A 22,039-nucleotide genomic window follows, 5' to 3' on the forward strand; every position below is an offset into this window, starting at 1 on the left:
TAGATCAGAAGAAACTGTATTGCCCTTTTTGTGTGAATCAGTGTTCCCGCCAACAGCAATCCCTGTGCCCCCTTCCACTCCCAAGATATATAAGCTATGTCAGTGGTCCCCAACCCGTGGGCTGCGAAGGCCATGGCGCCGGGCCGCGGCTCCCTCTCCCCGCCCCCCCCCGCAGTAAAAAACTTCCCAGGCCGCAAGCTTGCGGCCCGGGAAGCTTCTTACTGTGGGAGGGGGGAGAGGGAATCAGGGCCGCGCCTGCGCATTGCGCACGCGTGGCCAAAATTGCGCATGCACGAAAGTGCCGCGCATGTGTGCTTTTGGCCCATCATGGCGCATGTGTGCATGCGCAGCTCGGGCGCACATGCACAATGCGCGGGCGCTGGCGCGCATGCACGGCATGCGCTGGCAGGCAGTTGCCCTACCTCAAAAAGGTTGGGGACCACTGAGCTATGTAACCCCTTCCTTAATGTCTCTGTCAAGATTCCTGTCTGTGAGCTGTTTGCAAAGTGCTGATCTATGTCCTGCTTCCCTAAAATAAAGGCTTCTACCGAGAGAGATGTCTGAGATGTGAATCTACTGGGTCTCAACCGCTTGGCTCCTGACACATTGTTCGGCCATCCCTAATACATGATTTGCGCATCTCTGCAGCTTTGTCCTTGGTTGGCCCTACCGTATGGAACCGTCTACCCACAGAAGGGTATAAAGCACCTCTGTTGGTGCCATCCGATGACTGCAGGGCTGTGCTTTTTCACAGGGCTTTTTGCTGATTTGGAATGATGAGTTCTAGAAAGTGGCACCAGGAGCCTCTCATTGGCTTCCTTCTTCAATACTGACTTGTGGCAGATTGCTTTTTATGATACTGCTGCAAAGTTAGTTTCTTAATGAGTCTTTTTGAGGAGGCTGCGTGCTGTCCTGAGCTTTATGGAAAGACGAAGAGTAAATATTTCCAAGAGCCGGAAAAATCTGCATTTTGAAGTCGATTATAAAGCCGCCTTGACCAGGGGTAGTCAACCTGTGCTCCTCCAGATGTCCATGGACTACAATTCCCATGAGCCCCTGCCAGCAAACGCTGGCAGGGGCTCATGGGAATTGTAGTCCATGGACATCTGGAGGACCACAGGTTTGACTACCCCTGGCCTTGACAACTTATCTGAATTAGCCTTGTAATAAACGACAGAAAGAGGCACAAAAATAACATTTGCTTTTATTGGCATTGGAATCCCAAGCAACGTCAACCAAGCTGTCCAGCGGCTTTCCTGTGAAAGGGAACACTGGGGCTCACGGGTTGTTTAAGACATGGGAAGCTATTATTTTTACCCCTGTGAGAGCTTCAGAACATGTTGGCTTAATGAAACTCTGGGGAAGCAAGAATCCGTATCTTCCTGTGTCCCGAAGTTCAAACGTGAAGGAGTACTTAATTCCAAGGTCATAAGCCCAGTCATCTGACCCTCCTGGGGCTAAATCTGGGGGGGGGGGGAGATAGACAGAAACATTTATTAGCCAAAATCATATCTTTAGCCCTTTATCCATGGCCCATTCCTCAAGACATCGTGCATCCTTACCATACTGCACAGATACCTACATATCGTTTCTGCTGAAGGGCCAGCTCGATAGCGGATCCAGTGCTTGTCTTCGATAGCGCTGGCGATTTTATTCGCCAACGATAGCTGAAAAGAAAAGTTCATTAGCCTTTGATCATCTCCGTGGCAAGAAGGTACCTGGGCTTACTTGTAGGCCTTTTTTAGGAAGGGGGGGTAGGAAGGGGATCTTATTATTGTGCCGCCATGTTGTGACATTTTAAAGTCTTTTAATGGGAGTTTTAATGGGGTTTTTAAGACACTGTAACCCGCCACGAGCCATTTGGGAGTGGCGGGAAATAAATCAAAATAATAATAACAATAATAACAATAATAATAACAATAATAACAATAATAACAATAATAATAATCGCAACTGGGAGGGCAGCTGCATAGATGTGGCTAAATTTAAGATAATCTATGCTCAGTTGTAACAAAATAAAAAGTGGTGACCATATTGTGATGGGTTTAAAAACGTGAAAGCAGTGGGGAAGAAATGGACACACGTGGAAACAGTAAGGACCTGGGCTGGTTCCGTTTTGAGGTTTTCTTTACAGCCCCTGGAAGATGACTTTCTGTAATTAGCAGCCTGCAGGATTGAGTCGTATTGTGCACTGCATGTAAGATCAGGCTGTATTCCCTATATAAAAACAGCCTTCAAGAGCAACACCTCCTATTTATTTACTTCTCCCTACAATAATTCTGTTGCGCCAGAATGATGCGTTTTTGAAGAAAACTCATAAATACCTCTGTAGTAGAAATGGATGCCAAAAATACCTCTACATGACTATAGGAAGCTGTTTTTAATGCAAAACATTTGGGCACAACAATCTGGATTTTCTTGGGAGGGGCGGTCAACAAAACTATATTATTTATTATTTATTTATTGTTAAATTTCTATAACCACCCTTCTTGGCACGGCCATCTCAGGGCGATTTACAACAAAATATAATATACAATAGTCAGTAAAACCATTTAAGAATAAAGCCATTAAAATACCTCCCAGTTCCTTTTGTTTTTGAGTTAGTGTCTGTTTTTGTCTTATATATTTTTATGCCATTTGTATCTTTCTTTATTGGTTGGAACAATAATGTATTATGATGGTTTATTTCAATATGTGTAATCAGAGGGTTGTATTTTTCTGGTCTGTGGAGGTTTTTTATGTATCTATAATAACATTTAATACAATTTTTAAAACCCATGAAAATATATCAGGTCACTGTAGCTCTCTTCTATTAAGAAGAACCCTGGTTTCTCAACCAGGGTTTCATGAAGGCCTGGGGTTTCTTGACAACCCTGGAAAAGCTTCCCGAATGGATGGGAATTAATTAATTAACTTTAAAAAATGGTTAAACATTTATTGGGTGATATGACTACATATGGTCATGTTGACCTGCCCCTCCCAAAATGACTAATAATGGGCCTGGGAGGGGAGGGGCCATTGATGGGCATGTCCACAGCTCTGCTTCCCAACCATATTCTGCACCATCACACCACTCCTGGGGTTTCTCAAAGCCTAAAAAATGTTTCAGGGGGTTCCCAACAATAAAAAAGTTGAGAAAGGCTATATTGAGCTAGGCATGCAGATTCCAGCAACAGGAAATCACGTGACAATCTTTTCCTCAAAGGCTTTTAAGAAACAAGGTGGCTCAGCGGCCATTCGACCCTGTGTCACGCTCCGCTGTAACCTGCAACATTCTTCTCAAGTCTTAAAAAGATGAGGGAGCCAGGTCAACGAAGTATCTCAACTCCCTTAGCAAGCACCTGCAACTGGAAAACAAGGACGTTCTGTCTAATCTGTGAGTGATGATGATGGTGTTCTCCATTCAGTCATGTCCGCCCCGTGACGATACTATAGGAAAGTTCTCGCTTTACGTTTCTGTCAATGACTGCCTCTTTTAATAGGTTCATGGTCATCCCTGTGTCGACTTTGATCGCGTCAAGCCAGTGGATCCTCTGGTGACCACGTTTCCTTCTGCCGCTGACCATGCGGAGCATTTATTATTTTTCTAACGAGTCTGATCGCATGATGTGTCCAAAGTAAGTGAGCTTCAGCCGTAATATCTCGCCTTCTAATGACGTAGTTGGTTTGCTCCTCTCTAAAACTATCTTGTTGGTAACTTTGGCTGTCCATGGTATTCGCAGCATTCGTCTCCAACACCAGAATTCGAAAGCATCTATTCTCCTCCTGTCTTCCTTCTTCAGGGTCCAGCTTTAGCATCCATAGCTTGTTATGGGGAAGACAACGGCGTTGACTAACCGGCACTTTGTATTAAGGCTGATAACTTTACTTTTCCATATTCGATTCATGCTTAAGATTGCGTTCCGGCCCAGTATTCGCCGTTTGATTTCATGGCTACATCCACCACTTTGAATGATCATAGATACCTCCAAATACTTCTAATCTGGGACAAAGGAAGTTAAATTCTGTGCACTTCCCCATGAATTAATATATGCTCAAAATCCAAAACCCATAATAAGGCACAACTTGAGAGTTGTATGACACTTAAAAGAGCAAGATTCTTACCAACTCGTCATGATCTTTACTTCTATTGTAGGTGTAGGAATATGGAAACAGCACCAGTTGTGAATACGAATGCATTGTTATATACGCCTTTATACGACTCTGATGCCTTCTCAGAAACCTGGTCACAGCTTTCACTTCTGGTTCAGACTCAGGGTGAGGTCCACAGTAGGTCTCATCGCAGGGATACCCAGAGGCACCTTTGCCTTAAAAAAAAAACCCAAACCAAGATAGCTCACATAAAAATCTGTGATTTTACAAACAAAAAGCCGCACAGCTACCCTGTAGGAACAGGAAAATCTCTGTGAGGAATCAGCCGCTGATGGAATTCTGAATTTCTAGTTTTGTGGTTAAAAGTATAGGCCGGTATCCTTATTTTTAAGCCATTTGTTTAATCATTATGAGTTATGTTTATGGAGGTTGTGCCATCAACGTACATGTTGTTTTAGAATGCAAAAGGTGGGGTCTTTATAACCTAACATAGAATATTCTATTAACAGAAGAAGACAAAGAGCTGTTTTTTATACCCTGCTTTTCAATTCCCGAAGGAGTCTCAAAGCAAGTTACAATTGCCTTCCCTCCCTTTCCGCACAACAGACACCCTGTGAGGGAGCTGGGACTGATAAGAGCTCTGACAGGACTGCTCATTCAGAACAGCACTATCAGGACTGTGACTAGCCCAAGGTCACCCAGCTGGCTGCATGTGGAAATCAAACCTGGCTCGCCGGATTAGAAGCCACCACCAACAGGAGCTGTGCCAAAGACGTCACAGAAAAGGTGGGTGTTGAGAGAGAAACTATGGGAAGTGAGTGGGGTAGCGTCATGGGGGAATTCTGGGAGGCAGTTCCAGGCATCATGGCAGACAGAGAGAAGAGGAGGAATCAAAACATTTCATATTAATGATGAGCCTTAATGGGCACCATTACTAACGATAGTCTTGGAATTGTAACCTTTGAGGATGCAGCTTCAAAATCCTAATAATAGGACATTCAAAGTCAATAACAGATAACAAATACTGTACAGGGAAAGAATATGTCACTCTTACCGCACCAGCCTGCATCAAAATTTCGGTTCAAGTCTGTACCGACGCAGCTGCTGTTGCCATGTTGAGAGCGGCTTTTCCTCCACATCCGATTCTGCACACGCAAAAAAGGTGCGTCATGAGAGCATTACAGTGAATCCTGGACCGATTCCATATGGAGTTGCAAAACTTGGGCTGCCTCCTGCCTGCAAACACATGGTTGTAAGTCACGCATTTGCAAGCCTCCTTATGGGAGATCCCGCCCACATTTTCTGTCCACCACATTGCAGCTTTTTGCCTCCCAATGAGGCAGTAAGGGAAAACAAGTCCAACTCCCCTCCCCCCCCCCGCTCCTTGGCTTGTCAATCACAGCAAACCACCAATCAAAGCACTGTGGTTGTCTTGGGGACTCAAACTTCTCTCCCCACTGAGCTCTGAATTTTTTTGTAAGCGCACTTCTGCGTTGCTATGCAGTAACGCCACATTGTAAATGCATCCCCCACCCACTTTTAGGGATTCGTGGTGTTTTGGACTCTATGTTTGGGTAGAGTTGTGAGAGGCTGGACATGGTCACTGGACCCCGAAGAGCGATTGTGTGTAAACAGTATTCTTAAAAACAAAGAGCACGGGCGCCTAGCTGATTGGGAGAGGGCTGCTTCACCTCATGCTCCCCTCCTTTCCCCATTCATTCACCTCCACCATAAAACACAAACTGAATTTGTCTGCCTGATCCCAAGAACACCATGGACACTTAAGGGAAATTTTTATTTTAACTTCTGCAAAGTAGCTTTGTGGTCCCGCAGCAACGCGGAGAACAATTTTGTTTAAAACAAAACAAGCAGGCACCATTTTGCAAAAATGTTTTTGGGAAAAGGGGAAGGGAGCATATTCTCATGGGAGGCAGCCTCTGGGACTCAGGTGCGGAAAACATATGGCAAATCTCAGCCTGGGAAATTAGGGGAGGAAAAGCCAAACGTGAAAACATGAGTCAGCTTGCAGCATCCAAAGGTAATCCAGAGCGAGGCTAAAACAAGGCATGTTTCCTAACGTGGAAATGGTCTCTGTAGCATAACCTGGCACTACATTCAAAGGGATGCCCCATCCTGCTGAAGGCCTAGAACCCTGAAGGCACCAAAACCCGCCTCAAGACAATGAAGTAGAGACTGCCTGTTCAATAAGCCGAGGGAAAGGGGCTCACTAAGGGGTGCTTCCCCACACGCTACATCAGGGGTAGTCAAACTGCGGCCCTCCAGATGTCCATGGACTACAATTCCCATGAGCCCCTGCCAGCGAATGCCGCGTATTGAGTCTGCCATGAAAATGCTAGAGGGCGTCACCCCAAGGGTCAGACATGACCCGGTGCTTGCACACAGGATACCTTTACCTTTTAACAAGGACACATTGCAGAAAAAGGCAGGAAGGCTAAGAATTATGTAACCCAGTCCCTCATGTCCTCCAACCTTGATCATTCCCTGGGCAATTCAGGAGACATGCAAAAAGCTCGGACTTACAGTCGTCCACGTGTGTTCATAGCCATCCACGTTCAGGACTGGCATGACGTAGAAGTCAAATTGCTGCAGGAGTGAGGCCATCACCCGATCTCTCTGTCTGAAATGAGTCACCTACGTAGAAGGAACAAGTGAGAGTTAAGGGAATATGTTCAACGAGGCTTGCTCTTCTCCAGAGCTAGCTCCCTGATTGGTGCTTCCATTCCAGAATATCCTCTACTCCTCCCATCCAAAATCTCAGATTGGGAAGGACATGCCCCGCTTCCCTCAATGGGTTGCTTATCTTTTTCTTTTTGAGGGGCATCTCTTCAACGTGACAAAGAGTTGGAACACTGGGAAATGGCTAATATAGATCAGTGATCCCCAATATTGCTCACAGACACTGTGACACCAGCTGATGTATTTCCTCACACCCGTTTCTTCAAATCAAAGAGCCAAGCCTGCCTTTACATCAGAAGAAGAACAAGAATTGGTTTTTATACCCTGCTTTTCACTACCTGAAGGCATCTCAAAGGGACGTACAATCGCCTTCCCTTCCTCTCCCCTCAACAGATACCCTGTGAGGTAGGTGGGGCTGAGAGATCACTGGCAGGACTGCTCTATGAGAACAACTCTATCAGGACAGTGACTAGCCCAAGGTTACCCAAGTGGATGCATGTGGGGGAGCGGGGAATCAAACCCGGCTCGGCAGATTAGAAGCTGCCTCTTAACCAGTGTTAACCCTACCTCTCCAGGATACACTTGGCAAAAGCCCATTAACTTTCTGATTGCAAGGCTCTCCTGTTTCTCCAACAATCTTAAGAGGTCACCTGGCTCAGAGCTGCTAACATTTTGTGATTGACCCCAGGCCCCTGGGAAGCCATTTTGTGGTACCTGCTGCCTGTTCTCAGAATTCCAAAGGCCCTCAGGCACAACAAAATCAGGGACACCAGACAGAAAGACAGATTTGGCTATTTGATAGCAAATCCATTATAGCAGGCACTTCAGTTGTCAAAGAAAATCAAGAAGCCAACCTGAATCTCATTTCCCATACAACAAAAATATATATTTTTAAAATGTTAAGTGGCAGAACTAAATCTTAGTTCTCAAACAATTTCCAATAAATATTGTCTTAACTTAAAGATAATTTTTTTAAATTCCCCTAACGAAGATTTGACAAAAACAATATTTACTAGAAATTGTTTGAGAACTAAGATGTAAGGAGGAGTCATTCCCTAGATGACAACACGTTTTGCTTGTATTGCAGCCATAGCTATTTAATTATATTACAAACAGAGTTCAACAAGATCTGAACACAATGGAAAAATGGGCAAATGAGAACAAGATGCAATTTAATAAAGATAAGTGTAAAGTTCTGCATCTGAGTCAGAAAAATGAAAAGCATGCCTACTGGATGGAGGATACGCTTATAGGTAACACAGTGTGTGAACGAGACCTTGGGGTACTTGTGGATTGTAAACTAAACATGAGCAGGCAGTGTGATGCAGCGGTAAAAAAGGCAAATGCCATTTTGGGCTGTATCAACAGGGGCATCACATCAAAATCACAAGATGTCATAGTCCCATTGTATACGGCACTGGTCAGACCACACCTGGAGTACTGTGTGCAGTTCTGGAGGCCTCACTTCAAGAAGGACGTAGATAAAATTGAAAGGGTACAGAGGAGAGCGACGAGGATGATCTGGGGCCAAGGGACCAAGCCCTATGAAGATAGGTTGAGGGACTTGGGAATGTTCAGCCTGGAGAAAAGGAGGTTGAGAGGGGACATGATAGCCCTCTTTAAGTATTTGAGAAAGGTTGTCACTTGGAGGAGGGCAGGATGCTGTTTCCGTTGGCTGCAGAGGAAAGGATGCGCAATAATGGGTTTAAACTACAACAATATAGGCTAGATATCAGGAAAAAATGTTTCACAGTCAGAGTAGTTCAGCAGTGGAATAGGCTGCCTAAGGAAGTAGTGAGCTCCCCCTCACTGGCAGTCTTCAAGCAAAGGTTGGATACACACTTTTCTTGGATGCTTTAGGATGCTTTGGGCTGATCCTGCATTGAGCAGGGGGTTGGACTAGATGGCCTGTATGGCCCCTTCCAACTCTATCATTCTATGATTCTATACTAATAACATTTCTTATTTATATTTTTTGCCTCGCACATTTTTGCTTAACTTACTCTTCCCCATAACAACCTATGGATGCGAAAGCTGGACCCTGAAGAAGGAAGACAGGAGGAGAATAGACGCTTTCGAATTATGGTGTTGGAGACGAATGCTGCGAATACCATGGGCAGCCAAAGTTACCAACAAGACAGTTTTAGAGAGGAGCAAACCACTTACTTGGACACAAAGCTCATTTACTTTGGAGACATCATGCGATCAAACTCGCTAGAAAAAACATTAATGCCCGGCATGGTCAGCAGCAAAAGGAAATGTGGCCGCCAAAGGATCCGCAGGCTCGACACGATCAAAGCCGATACAGGGATGACCACGAATCAACTAAAAGAAGCAGTCAGGGACAGGGGCACATGGCGAAGACTTTCCTATAGAATCGCTGAGGGTCGGACACGACTAAACGGCTGACATCATCACCATCATCATCACTCATTGTGTGGCCACATTTTGGTTACTAACCGCATCTTTTTTGCTTAACCACCGGGAGGTTGACAATCCTATCATCACTCTATATGAAAACCTACGTCTACTTACATGTCCAACGAACCAGAGACAGAAAGCAGGAGCAATCCATTCCCTAGCATGGATACCACAGTCTATCCATATGGCATTTTTGTGTGTTGTGCCTTCTTTATTGGAGATCTGATGTCAGAAGGGAAAAAAAGACAAAAAATTATGCTAGGTTTTTTAGATGGCAAAAGGACACTCACACAATTTTGCTGAACACTGTTTCCAAATAAACTCCTACAAAAATGCTATTTGGAATAATACACGAGTCTAATGCTGAACTCACAACGGCCAGCAAATTCTTGGCAAAAATGACACTCACAGTAGGCTTTCCTGCCAAGCAGGTGACACAGGTAATAGGGGTCATAGTTGGGTAACCTGCTTCCACACTGGGTACACTTTTTGCACTCAGGCCTGTGCAAGAGAGAAGGGAGATGGAATCAAACTAGTAATACTTAAAAGGGGATCAGGAGTAACACCTCAAGGATTATTTATGCACTGGAGGTCTCATGCCCAGCTGGAGTTTTAGTTATGGCAGGTTGCCCCACCTCTTCCTGGTGAGCCTCATCCACCCCCAATTTGTGCTCCTGCATGGGAGCTGGGGCAGTGAAGTTCCCAGTGCATAAATAGTCAAAGCGAGGGTTAAGCCTTAAATCCTGTGCCATTTTCCAAATCTGAATTAGGAAATTTGCCTGCTGTTTTTTTTTTTAATAGAAAACACAGGGTATTCTGTTCATGGAACTCCCAGGGTCCCAATATAGGCCATTATGAATGGATGTTTCCTCTTGCTTTCACCATGCATGTCCCTTGGATTTTTTTTTCCATCTGTTTTTTCCTTTGCTTTCCCTTGCACTGAATTTCCTCTCTTTAGTGCTCAGTCCACTTTCCGGTTGCTGTTTCCTCGGGTTTTCTGAGAGTGGTTTTGTGCTGGCTTTACCCCTGCTTCATTTTCAAGTCCAAGGTCATTCAAAATCATACAGATTCCTCAGGTCCCCCCTTTCCATTTTCCTGCAACTCCACCACAGACATTGAGGTTGTTCCTCCCACTCCACACCATCTGCCATCCTCCCTCCTTCATTAGTATACATTGGGAGGGGGTTTACAATCAGGATGAGTGTAGTGATATGAGATTATTGCTAAATCTACATCACTGGGGGAAATTGTTGACAGGGAAAGGCTGAGGTACAGGGCAAGAGTCTTTTTGAAATGAAAGAGAACATGGTTCAGAAGTGGTAGCTTGTAGCATATGCACCCCCATGCAGACTAGACTAGCAAGCACTTTCCCACAAAATGTGGCTTAATTTCCCCCTCTCATTTTAGCAACCTCACAGCTCCCCCATTCTTTCCTCTGTCATACCTGTCACCAGAGGCTATTGGGTGTATTTCCCAGATTGCCAGCTGTGAGTTGGGAAATACCTGGCGACTCTGGGGGTGGAGCCAGGAGTGGGTAGGGTTTGGGGTGGGGAGGGACCTTAGTAAAGTATAATGCTATGGCATCCACCCTCCAAAGCAGCCATTTTCTCCAGGGGAACTGATGTGTTTAGCCTGGAGCTGAGCTATAATTTTAGTGGATCCCCAGGTCCCACCTGGGGACTAGAAAGAACACTGTCGATTTCTCATGAACAACCAGATGTCAAAAATGTATTAAAGTCTTTTTTTTCTTATTTAATGAATGTATTTCTAATTTTCAAATATCCGTATCCGTTAATTTCCAAATATCTGCAACCAAAACAAGGTCCCGGGTATTCTTATCCCGCTTTCTGTATCTTCATCAGATTGCCAGTCAATATCTGAATAAAGTTTCACATTTAGCGCATTTCACTTGGAATATGAGCCAATAACACGTATCATTTAGGCAAGAGCTCTGTTTTTGACAGGGCCGTTTCACCTCACGTGGCCACCTGGGGACTGGCATCCCTACTCCCTTCTCAAGATCAGGGGGGGGAAACATGTTCATCTCTTGCCCCAGTAATTCTGATTGACTCATGTGCCATGAAACTGAAAAGTTCTCCTAGTCTAGAGCTTCTTCTAACTTGGCAAATCGCTCTGCTGAGATCATGGGAAATTGCACAGAAAACTAGATCAAGCATTGGGCATGAACGAAGGGATCTTGACAAATTGTACCTTCAGGACATAAAGTGGCCGTTTTTCATAGGAAGTCCCAATGTGTATTTTTTGAAGGAGCTCACCATGTTTTGAAACAATGTGCTCTATCCAGCGGTATATCTAAAAATAATAAAGTGCTTCAGTCAGTATTCACAAATTCAGTTTCAGCGACGTTGAGTCCGGAACTGCACGGCCACACATAGTTTTGGAAGTCGTAAACCTTTGGCTAAGTGGATCACGGTATTTCGTGCCAGCAGATGGAACAATAATGGCAAAAGGGGACAAGCTGTATTGCAGAGGGGCATTTGGGGCAGCAGCAGAAGAGGGGAGAGGACAAAATCATGCCCTCGTGGGTGTAAGTCCTTGCCAACAGAAATAGAGCTCTGGATCCAAGCCAATGGGCATTGGATCCATTTGAACTGATCTTTGATGCCTGGAGGTCAGTTGTGATAGTGGGAGATCTCCAGATACCACCTGGAGGTTGGCATCTATGCTGATATGTGGTGGCTGTCTGGCAGGAGGCAACTGGTGTACTGACATGGATTGTCACTGAGGACTACACTAGATGTCGTGGCATCCATTGGTCTGACCTGTGGATACTGCCATTTTTGAAGGAATTCAGACATTTAAAAATGCTGCACAGGTTGTTAACTGTGCTTGAAAACACAAGGGGGAGGGGGGGGGACACACAAGATCATTTGAACCTGCCCACACCACCGGCGTGCCAAACAGCCAAATTCCTCTCTTAAAAGGCCCCAAAGCTGCTGAACTACAGAGCTCCAAAGTCACCGATAGGGTTAATGGTCTTGGACTCTTCTAACAGTGGTCTATCTTAAATTTCCCTGTAAATCAAATACATATTCCAGCCCTTTTCAACCTTTTGACTGTGGAAGAGCCCCTGAAATAATTTTTCAGATCTTGAAGAGCCCCGGAAGTGGTCATTTGGCCACACCCCCTACCAATGCCAACAAATATGACACCCTTAGCCCTCCTTTAGTTCACTCCCCCCTGTCTTTACTACTGCTATGGCAATTCTGCCTCATGTAGGCCGGAAAGAAGAGTAGGAGCTGAGAAGACAGCCTAGAGCCCCTCATACCATGATACTTCAGAGCTCCCACAGACCCCCAGGGGTCCACGGACCCTTGGTTGGGAATCCCAGACTATACTTGTCTACACTTGTCCTTGGTGACCATTTTGGCTAAGTTCTTGAGGCCTAGCTAGAAGTTGTCCCTAGAGATGAAATTTAGGATTTGTCTGCTGAAATTCGCCATCCACTTTGGAAAAAGGCTAGGAATAAATCAAACAATAAAAACATCTTACTTCTGTCAGAGAATGGTATTGTTCATAGTAAGACACAGAAGTTCGAGGGACAAGTGTGTCGTTGACAATTTGTGTCTGAATGAGCGCACGGATATCCTCCAGCAAAACTCTGAGCAAAAAACAAAAAGCAAAAAGTGGAAAGGTTTTGGTGGTTGTTTTTGTTCCATCCCATAGGTAGCAGGCATCAAAGAGTTATACCTGTGTTGAATGCTATAGAACTTTAGCTGGGCTTTCACATCCCTTACATCAGATACATTCACGTAGAAGTGGACCTCTTTATCCTTCATTATGTCCATGGGTGAAGCAGGTTGCCAAAGAACAATCTATAATATTTGTAAAAGAAAGAGGGAGAGAGGAAATAAAATGCGGCGAATAAACATGTTACAATGCAAATAGTAACAAGTAGATTCATATCTGCTTCATTTCTGCAGTTGTATGCCACTTTTCTCTACCAGAAGATCTCTCAAAGCGGTTTCCAATCACCTTCCCTTTCCTCTCCCCACAACAGACACCCTGTAAGGGAAGTGAGGCTGAGAGAGCCCTGATATTCCTGCTCGGTCAGAACAGCTTTATCAGTGCTGTGACGAACCCAAGGTCACCCAGCTGGCTGCATGTGGGGAGTGCAGAATCAAACCCGGCTCGCCAGATTAGAAGTCCGCACTCCTAACCACTACACCAGGCTGTGTTCAAATGAAAGATTCTGAAACATTATTCAACTCACAAGGTTTTACGCTAGCATGAGAACACTTACAAGACGTTTGATGAGATATTTATGAGATGCCATTACCTTAAGAGTATTGGTCAGGTTCTGGAGGACCTCAACTTCTCTATCAGTTTGTGGAAGAGCAGACAAAACCTTGTCCCTGCAAAAAGGAAGAAAATGGAACCCTTGACAAAATGAAAAAAATAAACTATTGAGGACAAGTGTATAAATTACTTTCACTGTAGCTCTGCTTAGCTGTGATAAAGTCGCCCGCTTCTTTCCCAGGGTCAGAAATGGTTGCTGATGGGAGGAGAAAGCTAGGAAAATCTAACATCTTTCCAGTCCATAGAGTGGGGTTGGTAGTCTCTAAGTGGGGCCTAAAGATCTCTTGGCTAGGGTTGCCAGACGAACAGGTCTGGGTTGAGGTCCCCCGCTTTCAGGCTGCACCTGACCCACTAATTAACCTCCCCCAAGGGAAAAACGCCAGAAATTAATGTGACATGCCTACATGACTTCGAAGTGATGTAGGCACATTGGGGAAGGGTGATGTTCTGGCTGGGGGGCAAAACTCGATGGTTAGAAGCTAATTCTATCAGAGTTTTTGCCTAAAAAGCCAGAACATTGTCCCCCAACATCCTGACATTATTTTGATGTAGGCATGCTGTGCTATTTTCCAGCATTCCTCCTTGCTCCTAGTAAGTACAGCCCTCTGTCTGTTGTGGGGAGAGGAAAGGGAAGGCGACTGTAAGCTGCTTTGAGACTTATTTGGGTAAAGAAAAGTGGCATATAAGAACCAACTCTTCTTCTTCTTCAGTAATATCAGGGCTCTCTCAGCCTCACCTCCCTCACAGGGTGTCTGTTGTGGGGAGAGAAAAGGGAAGGCGACTGTAAGCTGCTTTGAGACTCCTTCGGGTAGAGAAAAGTGGCATATAAGAACCAACTCTTCTTCTTCTTCTTCTTCTTCTTCTTCTTCTTCTTCTTCCCACACCCCACCAGCACTCCAAGGGGTCTGACAACTCTACTCCTGGCTTTACAACTGATCCCCAGGTGACAAAGATCAGTTCCCATGGAGAAAATGGTTCCTTTGTTAGTTTTAATGTGCCACAGCCCTGACTGCTCCTTAGAAGGCCAGATCCTGAAGATGAAACTCTTTGGCCACCTCATGAGAAGGAAGGACTCCCTGGAGCAGAGCCTAATGCTGGGAGCGATCAAGGGCAAAAGAAGAAGGGGACGACAGAGAATGAGGTGGCTGGATGGAGTCACTGGAGCAGTCGGTGCAAATTTCAATGGACTCCGGGGAATGGTAGAGGACAGGAAGGCCTGGAGGATCATTGTCCATGGGGTCGCGATGGGCCGGACACGACTTCGCACCTAACAACAATAATGTGCCACTGGACTTCTTTATTTTGCTGCAATATGCTAACACAACTACCCTTTTAGTCTTACCAGTAAGGTGTAGTGGTAAAGAGTGGCAGACTCTAATCTGAAAAACTGGGTTTGCTTCCCCACCCCTCCCCATGAAGCCTGCTGGGTGACCTTGGGCCAGTCACAGCTCACTCAGAACTTTCTCAGCCCTACCTCCCTCACAAGGTGCTGTGGTGGGGAGAGAAAGGTATGATATTTCCCCATTGGGTTCTCTTTTGCTTTTCCTTGGTTGAGCAACCCCTTTTCTTTTTCTTTGTTTCTCTGTCTCTCACCCTATGGTTTAAATGTATAGACCTATGTACTGTGATGTATAGACCCAGCCTAGGAGAGATATTACTGCTCGGTCAAAATAGCTTTATCAGTACTGTGATGCAGTAGCAGCTTCTAATCTGGCGAGCTGGGTTTGATTCCCCACTCTTCCACACACAGCGAACTGGGTGACCTTGGGCTCATCATAGTCCTGATAGTGCTGTTCTCACCGAGCAGTCCAGTCAGAGCTCTCTCAGCCTCACCTACCTCCCAGGGTGTCTGTTGTGGGAAGGGGAAGGGAAAGGGGCTCTTTCACTCATTTAGAGGAGGAAGAAGAAGAGTTAGTTTTTATATAATGCTTTTTGCTACCTGAAGGAGTATCCAAGCGGTTTACAATCGCCTTCCCTTTCCTCTCCCCACAACAGACACCCTGTGAGGTGGGTGAGGCTGAGAGAGCCCTGATATTACTGAAGAAGAAGGAGAGTTGGTTCTTATATGCCGCTTTTCTCTACCTGAAGGAGTCTCAAAGTGGCTTACATTCGCCTTCCCTTTCCTCTCCCCACAACAGACCCTGTGAGGGAGGTGAGTCTGAGAGATATTACTGCTCAGTCAGAACAGCTTTATCAGTGCTGTGATGTAGTGGCAGCTTCTAATCTGGCGAGCTGGGTTTGATTCCCTGCTCTTCCACACACAGCGAACTGGGTGACCTTGGCCTCATCACAGCTCCCCTTCTCACATTTTTCAGTCTGTGGACACCCCACCCCCCAAATCTATCAGAGCGCTCCAGGGGGCCAAAGGGCCGCCATTGAAAATGGCTAATCTAAAACACCAACACACACATGATCCTGAAACCTGCACCTTTAGTAATAGGCATGTCCACTTATGAATATTATTAGTGGTCTGCACTGAAAAAAATTCTGAAGTTTACTATTACATCTAAGCCAGGTCAAGTTATGCAAATGTCATACTCAGGCATGTTTCGAGAAAATGTCTTGCAGGCATAGCTACTTTCCCCCTTTGTCCCTTCTTAAGCCCTGTTCACAGGTTATAGTGCATCCATGCATGATCCGTGTATGGTGCTTGCTTGATTTTTCTTTTCTCATGCATTGAGCAATTCTAATGTCACTTGCGATGTCTGTATAGGGAATGTGTAATTGTACATTTATGCAGGTACATATGTGATGTCATGGAATCATAGAGTTGGAAGGGCCCATACAGGCCACCTAGCCCAACCCCCTGTTCAATGCAGGATCAGCCTAAAGCATCCAGAATAAGTATCTGTCCAGCTGCTGTCTGAAGACCACCAGTGAGGGGGAGCTCACCACCTACTCAGGCAGCCAATTCCACTGCTGAACTACTCTGACATTTTTTGCCCTGGTATCTAGCCAGTACCATTCTACATGGAGATTAAACCCATTCCTGTGGGTTCTATCTTCTGCTGTCAACAGGAACTGCTCCCTGCCCTCTTCCAAGTGACAACCTTAAAAAGAGTAATCCTTTCAACCTCCTCTTCTCCTGGCTGAACATTCCCAAGTTCCTCAATCTTTCCTCACAGGGCTCATCGCTTTCCTCTGCACCCTCTCAATTCTGTCCATGTCCTTTTTTGATTTGATGCCTCCAGAACAACACACAGCACTCCAGCTGTAATCTGACAAATGCATTATCCAGCAAGACTATGACATCTTGCAATTTTGATGTGATGCCTCTGTTGATATAGTCCAAGGCTTCATTCACCTCTTTTACTGCAGCATCACATTGTCTGCTCATATCTAGCTGAGAGTCCACAAGCACCCAGAAGTGCATCCCCCATCCAGTATGCCTGCTTCTCATTTTTGTGACCCAGATGTAGAATCTGCACTTCTTACTGAACTGTGTCTTTTTTCTCATTGATCTATTTTTCCATGTTCAGAACACACTGAACTTGTTTCCACCATGTTCAGAAAACATTGAACTCTAGATTTAATGAGTAGTCCCTCCACCCCCTCGACCAGATCCAGATAATTGATAAAAATGTTGAAAAGTACCAGACCTAGAACAGAACACTGTAGCATCCCACCCCCAACTTCCGTCTAATCTGATGAAACATCTTTGACAACTATTCTTTGGGAGAGGTTCCCTAACCATTTCCTTATCCACCTAAACCATCTGAAAACCCAGTCTGCAGTCCTCGTTTACCTATCGAAACATCATGGGGAACCTTGTCAAAAGCCCTACTGAAATTTAGGCAAACAACATCCACTGAGTTTTCACAATCTAATAAGCCCATCGCTCTGTCAAAGAAGGCAACCAGGTTTGTCTGGCAAGGCCTGTTGGAGATAAATCCATGCTGACTTCCCCTGGTCACCAAGTTGTCCTTCAGATGTTTGAAGATTGCCCCCTTTAATATCTGCTCCATTATCTTCCCAGTGACAGAGGTCAGACTCTCTGGCCTGTAGTTTCCTATGACATCTCTCCTCATGTTTTTGAAGACCGGGATAACATTAGCTTTCCTCCAGTCTTCTAGCACTTCTCCAGTCTTCTAAGAGGTCCTGAAGATGATGGACAAAGATTCCAAAAGTTCCCCAGAAGGTTCTTTGTGCTCTCTTGGGTCCATACCATTTTACCCAGGGAATCTGAACTCATCTAGTGCAGCCGGGTGCCTCTTGACAACCTCTCTGTCCATTTACTCTGCCTCCCAGATACTATACCTTGCCTACTGCCATCCCTAGATGTGTCCATATTCTTCTTCAGGGAAGAAAGCAGAGGCAAATGGGCACTGAGACTTCCTGCTTCTCTCTGTCCTTTCAACACACATTGCCTCTTTTTATAAATAAAGAAGAAGAGTTGGTTCTTATACCCCACTTTTCTCTACCCAAATGTGTCTCAAAGTGGCTTACAATCCCTTTCAATTTCCTCTCCCCACAACAGACACCCTGTGAGGGAGGTGAGGCTGAGAGAGCCCTGATATTACTGAAGAAGAAGAAGAGTTGGTTCTTATATGCCGCTTTTCTCTACCAGAAGGAGTCTCAAAGTGGCTTACAGTTGCCTTCCCTTTCCTCTCCCCACAACAGACACCCAGTGAGGAAGGTGAGGCTGAGGGAGCCCTGGTATCACTGCTCGGTCAGAACAGCTCAATAAGTGCTGTGACAAGCCCAATGTCACCCAGCTGGTTGAATGCAGGGGAGCAGGGAATCAAACCCGGCTGGCCAGATTAGAGTCCACTGCTTTTAACTACTATACTAAATTGGCTCTCTTAAATGTGCATGCATGTGCATAATGGAGAAAAGGAGGTTGAGAGGGAACATGATAGCCCTCTTTAAGTATTTGAAAGGTTGTCACTTGGAGGAGGGCAGGATGCTGCTTCTGTTGGCTGCAGAGGAGAGGACACGCAGTAATGGGTTTAAACTTCAAGTACAACGATATAGGCTAGATATCAGGAAAAAGTTTTTCACAGTCAGAGTAGTTCAGCAGTGGAATAGGCTGCCTAAGGAGGTGGTGAGCTCCCCCTCACTGGCAGTCTTCAAGCAAAGGTTGGATACACACTTTTCTTGGATGCTTTAGGATGCTTTGGGCTGATCCTGCGTTGAGCAGGGGGTTGGACTAGATGGCCTGCATGGCCCCTTCCAACTCTATGATTCTATGATTCTAATGGACAAGTAATGTGAAAACAGGCCTTCTGAATTGCAGTTAAATGCTTGCCCTAGTTACTTGTACAAATGCAAAACTGTGTGTTAACCGCAGCTGGTCCCCCCCCCCAACACTTTCTAGAGTTCTAAGCCTGGATTAAGCCCTGTTTTAGCATCCCAGCTACTGCGAGGAAAGTAACCTCTTGCTCAGTGGTTCTCAACCTTCCTAATGCCGCGACCCTTTAATACAGCTCCTCATGTTGTGGTGACCCCCCAACCATAAAATCATACAAGTGCTTTCACAGAAATTAAAGCGAAACTGACCCATGGCGTGAAGACCCATTGTTCATGATGGTATATGAATTGTTTTTTCCCCAGGGTTTCTCAGTTCAGTTCTGCCTCTTGTCCCACCATGCAGATCTCGCTCTTTTCCGCTGCTCCAGACAGACAAACTCTCTATCTCGATCTACCCCGCAAGGCTGTTGTATGGATGGCACCTCTCCGGCCAAGCCGCTTGCTCTGCCGCGACCCCTGTGAAAGGGTCATTCGGTCCCCAGTGGGGCCCTGACCCCCAGGTTGAGAACCACTGCTCTAGCTAATCCACATACTTGCATTAGTACATCATAGGAAATGGGTTAGTGTTTAACGATGATTTTTTGGAAGCAAGCAAGCAAGTAGGAAAGAGGAAGGAATTACCTCAGCTAACAGCCAGGTTCATACATATATATTTTTTAAATATATAATGTTTGAACAAAGCTCACTTGAAGTTTTCAGATTCCCCTCCCACACAACCCCCCCCCAGGTTTGCCGAAGCATACACTTTATGTTTGACCCCCCCCCAAAAAAAAGGTATTTTTAATCCACATAGTGGCAGGTCCCCCATATCGTCTAGATACAAGAGTGTGCATCTAGTTTGAAATGCAGCAAGTTTACTTGGATAGAAGTATTATGTTCAGGCACCCTTTGGAAGGACACTTTGCAGTGCAAGTCTCTCTCACACACACACACACGTGCGCGCACACACACACACACAAATAATTGCTTACTTTTCAAAAGCATACTGCCTTTGAATGACGACGGATATTACACCAATTGCAAGGAAAAGCTTCATTATCGCAGCCATTTGCTATGAAGTCGCGTGAGACTGAGAGGGAAGGTTCACGATCGATTTTCTAAAGTCTCTGTTGAAAGAGTGGTTAAAATTTAATGTTCTCTCTCTCTCTTGCTCTCTTTGGGGTCCTCCCACATACCGACTCAACATTCTTTATCTGTTCAGACTAAGAATTCTGAAACACCGTGTCCCCAAGCAAAAGTGACTGGATGCTAAAGAAGACTTCCTACTTGATCACGGTGCCTTTCCCCATTCAGCCTGAAAACAAGACTAATTCCTTGGCGTCTCTGTCAATGCATCCATTCTTCCAGTTCCTGTATTGGACTAGGAGCTGATACAGAGGAAAGGTGGTGGGGGGGGGGGGGCAACAGGTGGGAGTCCTCCTTTCCCCTGCCTGTTGTTCTTGCTCCCTCAGCTGGACAATGAGGGGAAAACAGGAGGGCGGAATGGGGGTGGAGCTATCAGCAGCCATGATGTCACTTCCCACATGAAAAAGTTACACAGGGTCAAGCAACAATAAACAAGAAGAAAGGTATATAGCTGTGGAAATAACATCACTGGACTTATTAACGACACTCATTTAGTATTCAGCTACTTGTATGTTTTGTTTTGTTGGACGAATCAATTGATGTTCTGTTACTGGAGTATTTTATTTTTATGGAAGAATCTCAAATAGGAATTAGTTGAATAGCATTTTTTTAGGGTCAGATTATTTCATGCTATTTTTAGTTTGCTTTTTTTTTTTTATAAGTACCCTTGAGTTAAACCTGAGGAATGTCCACAATGTTTTACAGGGATTATGGAAAGTTCTTTGTAAACAGAACATAGATGTGTTGTGGAGAACTTGATGGTGAACTCATCCCACAAAAAAAAATGTAATTTTAGGTTCTGTAAATATGAGGTCTCAAGATATTTTGTTCATTGTTTTGTGGCACAATAGCAATCTGATGAAGGTCCAATGGTGACTGCAATGTATCATATTCATTAAATGTTGAGATTCTTCTATCAATATAAAATACCCAAGAATCAGAAAATCAATTGAATGATGTCACTTCCAGCGCAATCCAGAAATGGCATCATCACTCCAGGAAAAAGAAAATTAGCAACCAGTTACTAAAATGGAATACAAAAACAGTTTTAAAATACCTGCATCTCCACTTGCATCTTCACTTGCACCAGATCTTGTGCTACTAATTTTTGAGCACTATGATATATAGGGAGTAAAGCATTAGCTGTTGTACGAGACCTTACACCAGTGGTTCTCAACCTGGGGTTTGGGACTCCTTTGGGGGTTGAGCGACCCTTTCACTTGCATAATTTTATGGTTGGGGGTCACCACAACATGAGGAACTGTATTAAAGGGTCGCGGCACTAGGAAGGTTGGGAACCACTGCCTTACACAAACTGACCTCTGTAATGTTCCTGCATGAGCATCGTTGGATCCAAGCCCTAGTGTAGAAGTGCCCCCTCTGTAAAATGAAAAGAAATTTCCTCAGTTCCACAAGAGAGTTTTGCTACACACCTTTGCAGATACTGATCTGTAGCGTGCATCAGTGGTCCCCAACCTTTTTATTACCGGGGACCACTCAACCCTTGACAATTTTACTGAGGCCCGGTGGGGGGGGGGTAGTTTACTCCTCTACTCTCAACCACTGCCCTAACGCTCTCTGATCGCTATGGTAATGTTTAAACATCCCCTCAAAATAAGATACAGACACGCCACAACAATGAACATAAGGAATATTTTATTTTCATGGAAATTTTAACTCATGACAATGACAAATCAATGGGAACCCTGAGCTTGTTTCTCTGCAACGAGATAGTCCCGTCTGGGAGTGATGGGAGACAATGACACCCGAAGTGTGTTCTAAAGGGCCGGGGGGGATGAAGTAAAGGGCCGGGAGGGGGGAGAGAAGGCGTCCTTCAGGGCCCACCTCCAATTATTCAACGGACCACATGTGGTCCGCAGCCCACAGGTTGGGGATCGCTAGTGTGCATGATCAGTCACCATTCTCTTGCCTGTTGTTCCTCTGTAAAATATGGATAATAAAACACTGCCTAACAGAGGTGTTGTAAAGATTTCCAGCTGAGTCCAGCAAATGCCTGTGTGGGTGAATAATGTTTAGTTTCGCTATGATCCCAGACCCCTCGCTGTGCAGAAAGGGGAGTTTGCCAGCAAACCTCCTTATTAATAATATTTCTGATAAATGTATAGCAAAATAT

The 22,039-nt window shown here is 45.1% G+C and overlaps 2 protein-coding genes across 3 annotated transcripts in view; one reads left to right on the plus strand and one right to left on the minus strand.

Annotated features, from left to right (window-relative positions):
• FOXO1 (forkhead box O1) overlaps positions 1-18,630 on the plus strand; it is a 456,870-nt gene extending 438,240 nt beyond the window's left edge. The window contains exon 4 of one of the 2 annotated variants that reach the window (XR_013226892.1): positions 18,610-18,630. The gene's annotated coding sequence lies outside the window, so the exon portion shown is untranslated. Of the gene's footprint in view, positions 1-8,618; positions 8,669-18,609 lie in introns of those variants that run through there. The other variant, XR_013226891.1, reaches the window with a different exon arrangement.
• CPB2 (carboxypeptidase B2) lies at positions 1,189-19,887 on the minus strand. Its single transcript, XM_077312636.1, has 11 exons — positions 19,752-19,887; positions 13,511-13,586; positions 12,922-13,046; positions 12,724-12,832; positions 11,422-11,523; positions 9,325-9,432; positions 6,634-6,744; positions 5,147-5,237; positions 4,105-4,307; positions 1,583-1,667; positions 1,189-1,463 (listed from the first exon to the last, which is right to left on the minus strand). Exons 1-11 carry the CDS (start codon positions 19,826-19,828, stop codon positions 1,279-1,281), a joined length of 1,272 nt encoding a protein of 423 aa, XP_077168751.1. The 5' UTR covers positions 19,829-19,887; the 3' UTR covers positions 1,189-1,278.
• Positions 19,888-22,039: the final 2,152 nt, after the last annotated feature.

The sequence above is a fragment of the Paroedura picta genome, chromosome 1 (assembly GCF_049243985.1).
Source record: "Paroedura picta isolate Pp20150507F chromosome 1, Ppicta_v3.0, whole genome shotgun sequence".
NCBI classification, from domain to species: Eukaryota; Metazoa; Chordata; class Lepidosauria; order Squamata; family Gekkonidae; genus Paroedura; species Paroedura picta.